At 44.6% G+C, this 13,976-nt stretch overlaps 2 protein-coding genes across 2 annotated transcripts; both read left to right on the top strand.

Annotated features, from left to right (window-relative positions):
• The first annotated feature begins 3,058 nt into the window (after positions 1-3,058).
• Positions 3,059-8,807, top strand: LOC136540634 (protein RRP6-like 1). Its single transcript, XM_066532633.1, has 14 exons — positions 3,059-3,824; positions 4,529-4,684; positions 5,234-5,392; positions 5,468-5,551; positions 5,688-5,767; positions 5,850-5,900; positions 6,221-6,320; positions 6,546-6,628; positions 6,760-6,805; positions 6,962-7,049; positions 7,143-7,312; positions 7,425-7,694; positions 7,772-7,846; positions 8,243-8,807. Exons 1-14 carry the CDS (start codon positions 3,465-3,467, stop codon positions 8,621-8,623), a joined length of 2,103 nt encoding a protein of 700 aa, XP_066388730.1. The 5' UTR covers positions 3,059-3,464; the 3' UTR covers positions 8,624-8,807.
• Positions 8,808-10,829: 2,022 nt separating this feature from the next.
• LOC136540633 (phosphoserine aminotransferase 2, chloroplastic-like) lies at positions 10,830-12,816 on the top strand. Its single transcript, XM_066532632.1, has one exon. It carries the CDS (start codon positions 11,240-11,242, stop codon positions 12,518-12,520), a length of 1,281 nt encoding a protein of 426 aa, XP_066388729.1. The 5' UTR covers positions 10,830-11,239; the 3' UTR covers positions 12,521-12,816.
• The last annotated feature ends 1,160 nt before the right edge of the window (positions 12,817-13,976 follow it).

Raw genomic sequence — 13,976 nt, 5'->3', positions numbered from 1 at the left:
TGAGACTCTCTTCCTGACTTCGCCCTAGCGATAGCCACCGCCCCCACCTCCACCACCGCTGGTCCCCCTCCCTTCCCCTCTGGCATCACGCCAGAGGCTGGAGGGAGTGGGGATCCATCGATTTTAATAAGTTTTCTACTAGGTTGTCCTTTTGGGTTAGTGTCTCTTCATACCAAGTTTCTTGGTATTTGGAATTTATTTCCTCCTCCTTCCCGGCGACGGCGAGGGGGCAGGGTGGATTTGCCTTCTCCATGGTGGCTATGTTGAAAATAAGGACGACAACTACGGCGTCAGCATCTTCCTCAGCACGACGATATGGAGACTTAGTTTTCCGAACGGCGACATCAAGGCGGAGACGATGTCGCCGCCATGGAATAAGTTTCTCGGGTCTCTTCTCTGTTTTGTTGACTAGAGAGAACAAGTTTCAGATCAGTCTTCCTTATTCTTCAGGGGCAGAAAGAAGAAAAGAAAGACACATGAAAGAAGAAGATTCTCAACTTCGCTTGCAGGAATGTTAGCGTGGTTGGGCATATGTTCTCATGTCTTTGCCGGGTGTTTTTTCCTGTGTGGTCATCCATACGAATCGTCATACAGATTTGTATTTGAGATTTGAAGCTATACAAACCGTGGGTACAATATAGATGAAGATTAGTTTTTGAATATACATAGTGTTTTCTAGAGTGCTTGTAACGTGATGATGTATCCAGCTATCATTTAATAAAATTCTTCTTTCCTCTCAGAAAAAAAACTGTTAATTTTGCATTGGCCAGTTTCTGTTTGTTTGCATCTTTAATATTAGCAACGCCACCTATGAAGTTTTTTAAGTTTCGATTATGAGATGGCCTGAAATCTTACCAGATATCTTTTGGTACATCCCTTTAAATCTGTTAAAGTGGTCTACCACAGCGGACATGCAGAACTTCGTCTTCAATTTTCTATAACGATTTAAATTTTGAGAGACGAGACTGGATGACTGTTCAATCAGATGAATTCCCCAGAGGATGCAGACTGGTACGATCACAGGAGCTTCACATGTTGAATTGCTCTCATCCCATTGGAGGCATAATGTCTCAGTTATTTAAGTTGATCAACTATTGTTTTTCACAAGACATGGGGGTTGGATCCTCCCTTTGGATTTAAAGCCTCTCTTGCTAACCAGATCATCAACAAAGCCTTCACTTTCAAGCCAAAGCTTCTAAATACGCATTGTTCCCAAGGAAGTTGAAAGGTTAAAGGGGATATGGTTTCTTAAGTCAGGACTAATGAATTTGACGTACTAGTCACCACCATCAGAAAAGGGTATGCTTTTGCACAGATCCTGGCAGCCCGTTCGGTTGGCTGGTTCGTATCGTTGTTGATTCGTGAAGAAGTACTGCTGGCTGGTTTGTGTGAGAGAAAAATACTGTTCCGACGAAAAATTTACGATCGTTTACGACAAGCCACAGCCAAACGAACGTGCTGTTAGCCATGTGCGCATCTCCAATACTCCTTGGAAAAAATTATAGGTACAATTATTCAAATGATTGGCATGCTAGTTGCCATCTTTATACAGACTATGGCAAGTCAGCGCCGAGTGAACCATCATGCATGTTGTGTCCGACTTTAAGCCGGTAGCTTCCGGACCTAGTGCAGGCTATGCAAGATAAAAAAAGAGCTCTAACCAGCATGTGATTGTTCAAATAAAACTGGTCTACTAGCATTATATAATCTGCAGGATTAATCTAGTAGAACTTAAATCACACATGCATGGCAACACGGTTCAATAACTCTGAAAACTAATAACATGCAAATATCTAACAGGTTAGGATGTGAGCATCATTGACAGTGGTTACTAGAACACATCGGATGTTATTTGGAAAAAGAAAGCTACTAGTGTTGTACGCTTTGGAAGATCTACTAGAAATATTAAAATCTACATGATTTATAATATAAATCTAGTAGGATAGTAATGGCGAAGAGACTCAACGACAAACCGTGACACATTCGTTGTTGTGAAAATTCGTGTCGTGTAGGGCATATAGGCCAGGCCATGAGCCCATGACCTGCCTCCTCGTCGACATAGGCCACAGGAACGATGACTCGTCTTTGACGCTGCTTGCCCGTTGTGTTGAATGTTTGCTGGCACATCGCACGGGAGGATGGCAATCAACCATCATCTTGTTTCGCGGAAGTTAACACGTTCATGATGGGTTGCTTCCACGCCAGTGATTAACAAATAGATCACATGCCCGCCAGAGCCTAGAGATGAGATCAGAAAAAGTGTCAACGTGTGTGAATCAAGACCAGTCCTTGATCAATTGCAACGAAAACAAGACTGATCTATACGAACTGATCAAGAACAGCTTACGCAGTTGGAGACCTCCAGGAATGTCGACGATATATATGATGAAAATCACATGCACGTGATCCATCTCATGTGCACGTTCACATCATGGCATCCATTTGATCCAAGCATGAGCACGCGACTACCTGAATCGCAAGCTCTGATACGGTGCCTCTCTAGCTGGTCTCGCGCCATGGATCACGCGCGTGTCGATTCGGTCAGGACGGATGACACTCCCGAAGGGCATCGATAGGACCAATCGGAAACGAGAAGATCAATTTGTGATTAGCAACATAAAAAAAAAACTTGATCTAAAAATCATACAACAATGAAGAAAGACTAGCTCAATCAAGAATGGACCTATTCACAGATTGTCATATCCGTTTTTCATTCTCGATGCTAAGAAGAAAGAGGCGAGAAGTCGTACATAGATCTCATCTTCGTTGCCTAATCCCAAAAACAATACATATGAACACAAGAAAACAATTATACGAGGCAAATCATCTCTTCATTTATTATTATAGATATACATGTAGTCTCTTTATTAAGATGTAGTTTTTAAGACTTATATGATAGCCTTCGAAACATACATAGTACGAGCACATCGATCATCTAATTGAAGAATAAGGAATTTTTAACAGAATCATACGATTATTGCACATGCAGATGGAGGAGTCAACTCGACATCAGAGGAGAGGACATATTTGTTTAGGTTGACGCGCCACACCCCGGGCCCGATCCCGAGGCTTTGGTCCGCCGACGCACGAGCAGCCGATGAACACGGCCACTCAACTCTCAATCACGAGTACCGCCTGAGCAGCGGAGCCGCGGACACCATCGCATCACACCTCCACCTCCACCGCCTCCGCCGCCGCCAATATAAGCGGCAGCTGCAGGGGGGCCGGGCCCCGCAGTTGAAACCGCCAGCCGTTCCTTCCCACTCTCCTCCCCGTCCCCGGTCCGCCCCTCGCCGCGGGGCGCCCGCGCCCGGGCCCAAAGGCCAAAACCCTAGCTCTCCCCCACGAAGCACCGCGAGGCCGCCGTCCTCGCCGCCGCGCGCTCGCCAACGGTCCCCGCGGATGCGCGCGGCCCGCTCGCGGTCCTTGACGACGCCCTGCTCGCGCGCCGCGGCTGTTCCGCCATGGACGAGCCCGAGGGCGTGAGGGGGAGGGAGGACGCGGCGCCGGGCCGCGAGGCCGGCGACGCCGGGGACGGGTTCCAGCTCGTGACGCATGGCAAGAAGAAGAAGAAGAGGGCGGTCAGCGGCCAGGACGGCGGGAGTGCTGGCTCTGGCGCCGTTCTCGGAGCCGGGTCGGTGCGGGCGTTGACCAAGGACAAGGGAGCCGCGCCGGCGCCGGGGGCCAAGGCCAAGGTGCCCTTCCACGATCCGAGCATCCCCCGGCCGCAGGACGTGTACAAAATCATAGTGGATAACTACAACCCGTTCGAGCATGTCTGGCTAGAGCGCAGCCAAGACGGCACCCGACGTGTTCACCCGCTGGTCAGTGATAGACTATCCTGTTGCCACTTCTCTATGTTTTGGCGTGTTCGAACAGAATGGAGGAGCTATGAACTCCTTGATCGATGTGTGAGACATGGCTTAGGTAAAATAGTATGCATTGCTTTGTTTAGTCGAGTCTTCTCTTGATTCTTGAGCAACACTTGTTGAATCAAATACTACTGTTCCCGTCCCCCATCGCTTGGTGTGTTTAGACTGGATGTGTTGGGCGGACGTTGCCCAAAGTTCATCAGACACAGAATGAGTACAAATAATCTGATTGCTGCTTTTTTTAGGTTAAATTTTCAACCGAACATTGGAAGATGGCTTTATGGTAGTGTGTGACTCTGTGTATAAATGGAAGAGGAAATGTTCAATATTAGTTGAGATAATACTTTTTTGTGGTGTGAAAAACAACCAACAAGGATATTACTTGCTTTTGACAAACAATAGTGAATCATAGGCATGTTGATATAAAAGAATCAGTATGCATGTTGATATTTTGAAAGCTAAAGGATAGTATCCTCATGCACAACGATATGTGCCATACAACCAGGTGAAAATAAAATCAGTTTGGTGTTTTTCTTTAAAAAAAACATAGGACTGCTCTAAGTCTAGCGTTTATCTTCTGTAATTTTTTTTTGCCAGTGCCATGATTTGCTTGCATCCATATCCATTTATGGGATTTAACTTATTTTTTGTTGCAGGAAAAACTGCCTGTTGAACAGTTCGTTGACAGAAATGTTCCTGAGAGAGAACCAGTGAAGCCAGCTGATTTAGAGGATACACAATTTACACTGGTTGAAGATCACAAAGGCTTAGTGGAATTAGCGAAAAAGCTGAAGGGTGTCACTGAATTTGCTGTAAGAATTTGTAACTAATATTTTCATTTAAAAATTTCAAATGAATCTATGCCATACTTATATGCCTCTTATGTTGGTACTGAATACTGAAGTGCACTCTCAAGTATTTTTTTTTGTGTTGCATACATTTTTTATCGGAAACAACTGTCAAGCATGCCTTCCCTGGAATTTTTTGCCCCTGCAAAGCATATATCATGCACACGGTATCACAACAGTTCTCAGTGAAATGTTTTAGTTACATGTGTCTGTAGTTACTGCTATATGTTAGTTGTTGTGGAATGTCCATTGAACTTGACAGTCTTTATACTAGCACTATTGAAAATTCTTAAGCTAGATTACCTTTGTAACTGTTTGACATGAACAACACTGCACAACCTTGGTGGGTATGTAAACAAGATATCTCCCATGTTTTGTTTCTTCATCTTATAGAAGAATTCTTTTACGCCCTTTTATGTTCTAGGCTATCTGACATGCAATAGAATAACTTCCATGGATTTTATTATATTAGCAATTTAATAATTGCCTATATATTTTTTGTTCCATTTTCAGGTAGATTTGGAGCATAATCAATATAGGTCATTTCAGGGCTTCACCTGCTTGATGCAGATTTCAACAAGAACAGAAGACTTTATTGTGGACACTCTTAAGCTACGCATATACATTGGTCTCTATTTGCAAGAACCTTTCAAAGATCCAACAAAGAGAAAGGTTTTGAAGAACTCCAAAATAATGTCTGTCTATTTGTACTCAATTTCTGGTTTTCATTCGTTCTTGGTCAAATAGATAATGCATGGTGCGGATCGTGATATAATGTGGCTCCAGCGGGATTTCCACATCTACGTGTGCAATCTTTTTGACACAGGACAGGTATTTGTAAATTAGGGCCAATAATACCGTGATTCTGATTCTGCCGCCCAATTTGCTTCTTTCTTTATTCTCCTGGAAACCCCCCTTTTTAATGTTTAATAGACTGAAGATTGATTTTCTTTCTAACCATAATCAGGCTTCAAGGGTCTTACAGATGGAGAGAAACAGCCTTGAGTACCTATTGCTTCACTTTTGTGGAATGACAGCAAAGAAGGAGTATGGCTCTATATACTCTGACCTCCCTTGCATCTACAATGGGATTTTCTTTTCTCTGATTAAATCATGCCTTTTCTTGTAGATATCAAAATGCCGACTGGAGGTCGAGGCCACTTCCTGATGAAATGATCAAGTATTGTGCATATAGACCCTATTCTGAATTTCTTTTCTGTTGTGTTTGGTTTTGGATATTTTTTTTGTTTGCTCCTTTTCTTTATTGTTGACTTGCCATCAGTTGAAGGGCGGGCCTGGTGCAAGCGGTAGAGTCTTACCGCCTGTGACCGGAAGGTCCCGGGTTCAAGTCGCGGTCTCCTCGCATTGCACAGGCGAGGGTAAGGCTTGCCACTAACACCCTTCCCCAGACCCTGCACAGAGCGGGAGCTCTCTGCACTGAGTACGCCCCTTTTTTTTACTTGCCATCAGTTATATATAAGTGACTTTACTTCTGGCCAGGTATGCTAGAGAAGATACACACTATCTGCTGTACATATATGACTTAATGAGACAGAGACTACAGAGGGAGTCAACATTTGAAAATGATCTTCTTCTAGAGGTACAGTACAAAAAGTATTGTTTTTGTTCTGGTTCCCATCTTATGTATTGAGGTCATAAGAGAATATACAGTTTTATATTGTCACCTCTTTGAATGAAGTTAAATCTAGCACCGATCTCTTTGTTGCTTGTAGTTCCTGAATTGAATCGATTGTTATTTGGATTGTCATATGTATCAAATTGCATGTCCTGATGTGTGTTTTAATGAGAGATTGGGTTACTGCAGGTCCATAAGCGCAGTAATGAAATTTGCTTACAGTTCTATGAGAAGGAGCTTCTGACAGATACATCCTATCTCCACATATACGGGTTCGTATGCTGCTGCCTCAGTTCCTTAACTGACTTCTATAGTAAACAATTAGTCTTTTGTATCTTTAGAATATGTACTTTACAATTTTAGTTTTATGTGCATATCAAGTTACTGAACTATATTATTACAGGTTGCAGGAACATGAACTGGATGCAAAACAGCTGGCTGTTGTTGCTGTAAGAACATACTTTATGTACTCTCATGATCATTCTGCATTCAATATTTTGACCTTTGTAAAGTCATATTGGACATCTTATTGTATTCAGTTTCTTATATTGAAATGTTGCATATATAATGAGCATCTCATATATCATCTTCTCCCCACAATTTAGGCTCTACATGAGTGGAGAGATCGTATAGCTCGTCAGGAAGATGAAAGTACTGGTTATATACTGCCAAATAAGGCTTTAATTGAGATAGGTATTGCTGTTTTCTTTATATTCTGTTATTATGGTGCAAAATTGGATATGCGACTTCGCTGACTCCCCCACCCCCTTTTTTTTAATTCAAAAGCAAAGCAGATGCCTACAGATGTTGGACATTTGAAAAGAATTGTGAAATCAAAATATCCATATGTTGAGAGCAATCTTGAGCTAATTGCTTACACTGTCTGGAATGCACTTAAGTATTCTTATGCGTTTGAAGGAATAGCTGAGCAACTAAAAAAGGAACGGCTGGAACAGGTTTGTTAGGTTGAACTTATGTTGATTTCACTCTTTGAATACTTTAGGAATGTGCTGAGTCTAGCACTGGACCTTAACCTTTCTTTTGAAGCTAGTATCTTATCTTTTGCAGTTGGCTTTGAAAAGTGGTCAGGCCAGTGATGAAGTGACTCCTTTGGATGCTGACATTGATAGGAGTAATTTTGATTCATCTGATCAGTCTGCAAATGTCAGTGTTGCTTCTGGCAGTGGGGCTGGTTTTATGAGTGAAGCAGCTTTGATCTGCAGCATCCACCTAGAGGATAAAACTCAAACCATATCCTCAGTTAAGACCTCTGGGACCTTGTCAGGCCTGATCAGACCAGTGAATAAGGATGTCCTGAGCAATAATATACATCAGCAGGTAAAAAAAAGTATGCAACATCTGAATCTTTTTTATTTATTCTGTATTTATATCGCTGCATTTTGTATGAGGCTCAGGCTAGTCAGGACCTGAGACACACTTTAGGAGCTCTAAAAGGAAACTTGGCATCTGGAGGACAGTCAAATGAGCAGGTACAGGCAAACTATTCCTGAATAATGAAAACATCAAAGCAGTCATTCTGAATACATGTGATTTTCTATGTATCAATCTGCCTTCTTCCTGTTGAAATGTTGTTGAAGAGTTGTTGATAGTACGCATTGGGTCACATTGGTCTTTTGGTTTGTCTACAGTTAATCTTATGCAACTTGGTATTGTTCTGAATGCCTGTCTTTACTACATGTTTTGAGATGAAGTATTTACTATATGTTAGCTTGGATATTCATTCAACATGTGTTTACTAGAGGGTTTTCAATTTTGTTTATACCCTTCTAATTCTTGATATGTTTTGCTTCATCTCCATTTATTTATTTTCATGATGAAGTTTTGCATTTATGCCGAGACTTTTGTCTACTGCTGTTCAATTCCAGGCTGGGAGCAATGTGGAGAATTTTAGATCTTCTGTATTTCCTTCCCAGCAGTTGTCTGGTGGGGTAAAACCATTTTATCCAAATGCTGGAATGCACATTGACAATGTTTGGATTCAAACAACTCAGATGAATGAGACAATGCAGCTGGGCAACACACCTTACTACACACAGCTTCCAGGATATAGCACTGAAGTTGTAGGGAGCCGTTATGAACCTGAAGGCTTGCAGATGTCCGGGTACCTGTCTGGTTTTGAGCCTGGCATTGAGTCAATAAACCAAAGAAGTACAGTAACAGGACAGCCTCCTGGTAGACACAAGGAAGGAAATTTCCAGAGTTCGGTGAGACGACAATCTTTCCCACCTTCAAGTTACAAGAAATGAGAGTACATACCAGTAGCAGTAGCTGCCCTGATGTACAGCAGAAGCCAGAAGGGAAGGAAAAGATGAGCCCCTGGCACTAATGTTTTTTTGTGCAGACATTGACTGTGTAGAGAACAAAGACTTGGGGGTGTTTTACTTGCCCTCTGAATGCCTCTTTGGATTTTTGGCATTCGGTTAACTGAAAGGTGAGAAACCCATTATTGACTGTAGATGCAGGGTATCGGAAGTGCCATCTCATTGCCCATTGGCTCATGTAATGGAAGGACGGGACTAACAAACAAGTTCTGGTTCAATGGTGAATACTGGAATCGCACAAAAAAAAATACTGTGATACTGATATTGGTACAGTGTAACACCATCAATTCAAAGATTTAGAAACAAACAGCTAGCTTTGTTCTGTCCTTTCTCCCTTATTAGCCCCGTTCGGCTTACCTTATAATCCGCATTATTTAGCTTGTTTTTTCAGCCGGAACAGTATTTTTCTCACAACAATTCAGCCAGAACAGTGTTTTTCAGCCAATTCAGTCAAGTTTTAGGAAGCTAAACGGGGCCATTATGCTATCAGCCTATTCGCTTGGTCGTAAACGATCGTATATGCTGTTTTGCTGGGCAGCTTTCGCTGGCTGGGCTGGCTGCTCTCCCTGACAAATTACTGTAGCCGACACCTGGGGCCAGCCAGCCGCAGCAGTGACTTACCAGCAGTCGAACACAGTTGTAAATTGCCAGAATAGTATTTTTCTCCCACATCAAACCAGCCAGAAGTAATAATCCGCGATCGTATACGATTGTTTCAGCCGAACAGGCTGTATGTCTTTTTTTCTGTATATTTCTTTACGTGCGCTTCGTTATCGAACTTTTGATTTCTATCAACGTGTAATCGTATAGCTGCCTAGGGCGTGTGGATATATTGGTTAGGAAAGTACTCATTCCCTCAGTTCCAAATTAGTAGGCATATACTAGTTCTTAAAATCCTGTTCGAGATTAGTGGAGGCACAACTAATCTCAAGGTTTTTTTCGTCATTTTGGTCAAAAGTAGCCCTACAACTTAGTAACAGGGTCTGATTGGTTGGTTACACAAACTTAGTAATGCATTAAGGGTCTGGTTGGTTGTTTGCACTCATGCAAGCCTATATTAGGTTTTATATATGAAGCGTGGCCTAAGCTTTCAAAAATTGACCGGCTTTGGTTTGCTTGTATTACACATTTGCACTTGAAAGATTGTATTTGTTTAGTTACTGCATTATTTAGGGGTTTAGTTGCTAGAGTAATGGTTTTTCTATCGTAATACAAAAAACAAGATTTTAAGTCGGTTTACCAAACTATTAGAGGTGCTATAGCAAAAGCCGCAATAGTAGACCTCTCATTTCTCGTTCACATTAGCGGCTTCTTATTTGGTTTACTTTTTTTATTTTGTTTCTCTTGCCGCCTCCCGGCAGGCCTGAATAAGCGAAATCGGGTATAGTGTAGCACCTGAATACAAGCTCTCAGAAACAAAATAGTTTTCTTCTGTCTTCATTTTTTTCCTTGTGCGATGTCTTGCATCTTTTCGCTGTCAGTACTTTCCTATTGATTTCTTTATGCACTTGTATTGGGCTGTGGTTATATTGCCCAGTGAGGAAACCTTTTGTCCGAAGCACTCAGAGTCTGAGAGTGCTTGAAGTGCGTACTCCTACATGTCATCTGAATAAGCACAGAAGCAGTGGAACAGATGAGTTAAAGGTAGGAGCTCGAGAAAATCCAGATACGGGTCAAATGAAACCAGTGTCCGATTGGCCAGGACTGAACTCAAACCGTATCAGTTTGGCACATCACTCTCGCCATGCTGCTTGTTTGGTAACCCGCAGCCGGATCGACTTCCGGTAATCTAGTACGAGCAGTGTACTACTGCGTTTTCTTATCTTATCCGGACATGGCAGCGCCTGTTCCAACAAGGCGTTTCCAAGATCAATTCCGCACGAGGACAGAAGCCCACAAGAAACAAGAAGAAGTTAGTTTCATTTTTCCGATTTTATCAAATGATGTAACTTTGTTATCAGATGAATGAAAGCTTGCCTGAAGGCATTTAAAAAAAAACAACAAGAAGAAGAAGTCCACGTTGCAGAACAAGATCACACCTCTGTGCAAACAACCCTCTGAATCTCTGATGAAGTTTGAACCATATATGAAAATGAAATGGAATGGAATAGAGCTATAACCAGATCCTACCCAAACCAAGTTACTTGGCTGAAATATAACCTTTCAAAATAAAAAAGAAAAGACTTGGCCGAAATCTACTCCAGATTTGCAAACTGAATTCTGAAATCTGAATTCAATCACGGCACTCAAGTTGGTTGCAACTTGCAGGCAGAGGCAGCCGGAACCGCGGTAGGTCCACGCCCACCGCAGAGACATTTCCAGCAGAGCATTTCATTTCGCTGCCGAGCGGGCCCACCAACCAACCCATCATCAGTAGGCAGCACCAACCCCGCAAGTGACACCTCCCCTTCCCAACCAACTTTTTTTTTTTAGCTTCCCAGCCAACTCCTATAGATCTCGTCCCGATCCCTTTCCCATTTCCGCACCACCCAGCCGACCCAAGCCCAAAACCCTTTCCTCTCCTCCCCTCCCCTCCCCACGATGGACGCCGCCGCCGCAACCACGCCGCACTCCCTCCTCCTACAGCGCGCGGCGAGCCCGGCCGCGCCGTCGAGAGCGGCCGCCGCTTCCTCCTCACTCCGCCTCTTGGCCCGCGCCGCCAGGATCTCGTGCGCGGCGGTGGCGGCGCCGTCCCCGGCCGCCGCGGCGGCGGCGGACGAGGCGGAGCGCGGCGTCTACAACTTCGCGGCGGGGCCCGCGACGCTGCCGCTCTCCGTCCTCAAGCGGGCGCAGGCGGAGCTGGTGGACTACCACGGCTCCGGGATGAGCATCATGGAGATGAGCCACCGCGGGAAGGAGTTCGACGCCGCCATCAAGAAGGCCGAGGCCGACCTGCGCGCGCTCCTCGCGGTGCCCGACACCCACGCCGTGCTCTTCCTCCAGGGCGGCGCCACCACGCAGTTCGCCGCCGTGCCGCTCAACCTCTGCGCGGGGCCCTCCGACCCCGCCGACTTCGTCGTGTCCGGCTCCTGGAGCGACAAGGCCTTCAAGGAGGCCAAGAAGTTCTCCGCCGCCTCCGTCGCCTGGTCGGGCAAGGACGGCAAGTACACCGCGCTCCCGCCCTTCGACGCCATCAAGCAGAACCCCGAGGCCAGGTTCCTCCACATCTGCTCCAACGAGACCATCCACGGCGTCGAGTTCAAGGACTACCCGGAGCCCCGCAACAAGTCGGGCATCCTCGTCGCCGACATGTCCTCCAACTTCTGCTCCAAGCCCGTCGACGTCTCCCGCTTCGGTGTCATCTACGCCGGCGCGCAGAAGAACGTCGGGCCCTCGGGCGTCACCGTAGCCATCGTGCGCAAGGACCTCATCGGCGCCGCGCAGCCCATCACGCCCGTCATGCTCGACTTCAAGACGCACGCCGACAACGCCTCCCTCTACAACACCCCGCCCTGCTTCGCCATCTACATCTGCGGCCTCGTCTTCGAGGACCTGCTCGCGCAGGGCGGCCTCGCCGAGGTCGAGAAGAAGAACGCGCACAAGGCCGGCATCCTCTACGACACCATCGATGCCAGCGGCGGGTACTACGTCTGCCCCGTCGACAAGTCCGTGCGGTCGCACATGAACGTGCCCTTCACCCTGGCGAAGGGGCCGGACTTCGAGAAGCAGTTCATCGCCGAGGCGGCCAAGGAGGGCATGGTGCAGCTCAAGGGGCACAGGTCGGTCGGTGGCGTCCGCGCCTCCATCTACAATGCCATGCCGCTCGCAGGCGTGGAGAAGCTTGTCGCCTTCATGAAGGATTTCCAAGCTAGGAACCCTTGATTGGCTTGTGCTTATGATCATTTGGTATTGCTGCTCTTTAGCAGTATGTTTCGTTCTTTCTTCATAGCATAAGTTAGCTCTGTGCAAGAGCTGCTTTGCTTTACGCATCTTGGATGTATCTGTAGTATTAGTACCATAACAGCTACCCAGCTTTTCACTTTTATTAAGTGTCCATGGAATTTCTTTTCTATGGCGCACCATTGTAGTTGGAATGTGTTTTGCTGAGAATAAGGAATAAGGTAGGTGGTCAATTGCCTCACTTCGATCGACAGCAGGTGACGCTGCTATATCATTCAGACTTGTCAGTGCTTATAAAACACTAATTTGAAGGTTGCTTGGTTTTTGCCTCCAAACAAAGCAAATTTTGTTGGTTTCTTCTTTTCTTATCAATCAGAGACAGAATTCTGCTGAAATTTGATGTCATACTTCAGCATCCGGTGTATGTATCCATTGTTGTTTTCAGATAGGTTGGTCCATGTTGGTGACTAAGCACAGACCCTTGCATCTGATGGTACAGGGTCCAGAGTTTGGGGGAGTATTTTTGCTGGTTCTTGTGTCGTTTTCTTGACTAATGATCCATTTAAGCTGATACCAAAAACAGATGTGCGGTGTAACATTGTATCAAATTGCACGTTGGGTAAACATTGTGTGCCATAGCACAAGCTTAAGGTCAACTGTTGGTATTTCCAAATGACAAGATAATGTTTTGACTCGAATCAGTCTAAATTCGAAAAGCAGCATGCGTTCTTTTCCCCAAAATTGCAAAATCAGTTTCGGTACTAGTTCTCCGATTGATGATTTTTTCTTTTCTAATTCAAGTTACTACAATCAAGTTGAGCTGCTAGTTACGCCATATTATTCTCTTTTAACTAACCATCAGGATATTTATAAAGAGACGTGCAGAATCTGAAGGCCAGCCATAGTAAACCTGAAGAGTATATTATTGGACACAGCCACTTGGAAGTCGTCTGCCATCCATGCTTCATGTCATTGGAGTCTTCGTTTGGAATTGCTAATCTATTCAGCCGAGTGGGAGACAGCTCTCTGATCTTCTGATGCTAAAAGTGTGTTTGCACTTTGCACCTGCAATTCCGATGGAAGTGAATGGAAATTTTGTATGGAAGGGATGAACGGGTACCACTGCAAATTGCTGAAACTGCCGGTATTATCCTTGGCATTATAATGCATTCTGCCTCTGCAGTTCAACTTTCATGTTTGTAGCATTTTGGATTCCAGGTTAAAAAAAGAGGAAACCCACACTGCCCTGTATCTGATGCTATTATACTAGTCCCTCCGTTCCAAATTATAAGTCGCTTTGACTTTTTTGGTACATCGATTTTGCTATGTATCTAGACATATATTATATGTAGATACATAGCAAAATAGATGTACAAAAAAAATCAAAAGCGACTTATAATTTGGAACGGGGAAAGTAGTATTTATTTGTCATAGATTC

This window comes from Miscanthus floridulus, chromosome 2 (assembly GCF_019320115.1).
Source record: "Miscanthus floridulus cultivar M001 chromosome 2, ASM1932011v1, whole genome shotgun sequence".
Classification (NCBI taxonomy): Eukaryota; Viridiplantae; Streptophyta; class Magnoliopsida; order Poales; family Poaceae; genus Miscanthus; species Miscanthus floridulus.
This window is presented reverse-complemented; position numbering and strand designations above follow the sequence as displayed.

What these genes read in the sequence shown, in the direction of transcription:
- LOC136540634 (XM_066532633.1), top strand. Translation starts at nt 3,465, where the DNA reads ATGGACGAGCCCGAGGGCGTGAGGGGGAGGGAGGACGCGGCGCCGGGC. An exon ending in CCCGACGTGTTCACCCGCTG is followed by an intron (nt 3,825 to 4,528) that starts GTCAGTGATAGA and finishes TTTTTGTTGCAG; the next exon opens with GAAAAACTGCCTGTTGAACA. An exon ending in CTTCCTGATGAAATGATCAA is followed by an intron (nt 5,901 to 6,220) that starts GTATTGTGCATA and finishes ACTTCTGGCCAG; the next exon opens with GTATGCTAGAGAAGATACAC.
- LOC136540633 (XM_066532632.1), top strand. Translation starts at nt 11,240, where the DNA reads ATGGACGCCGCCGCCGCAACCACGCCGCACTCCCTCCTCCTACAGCGC.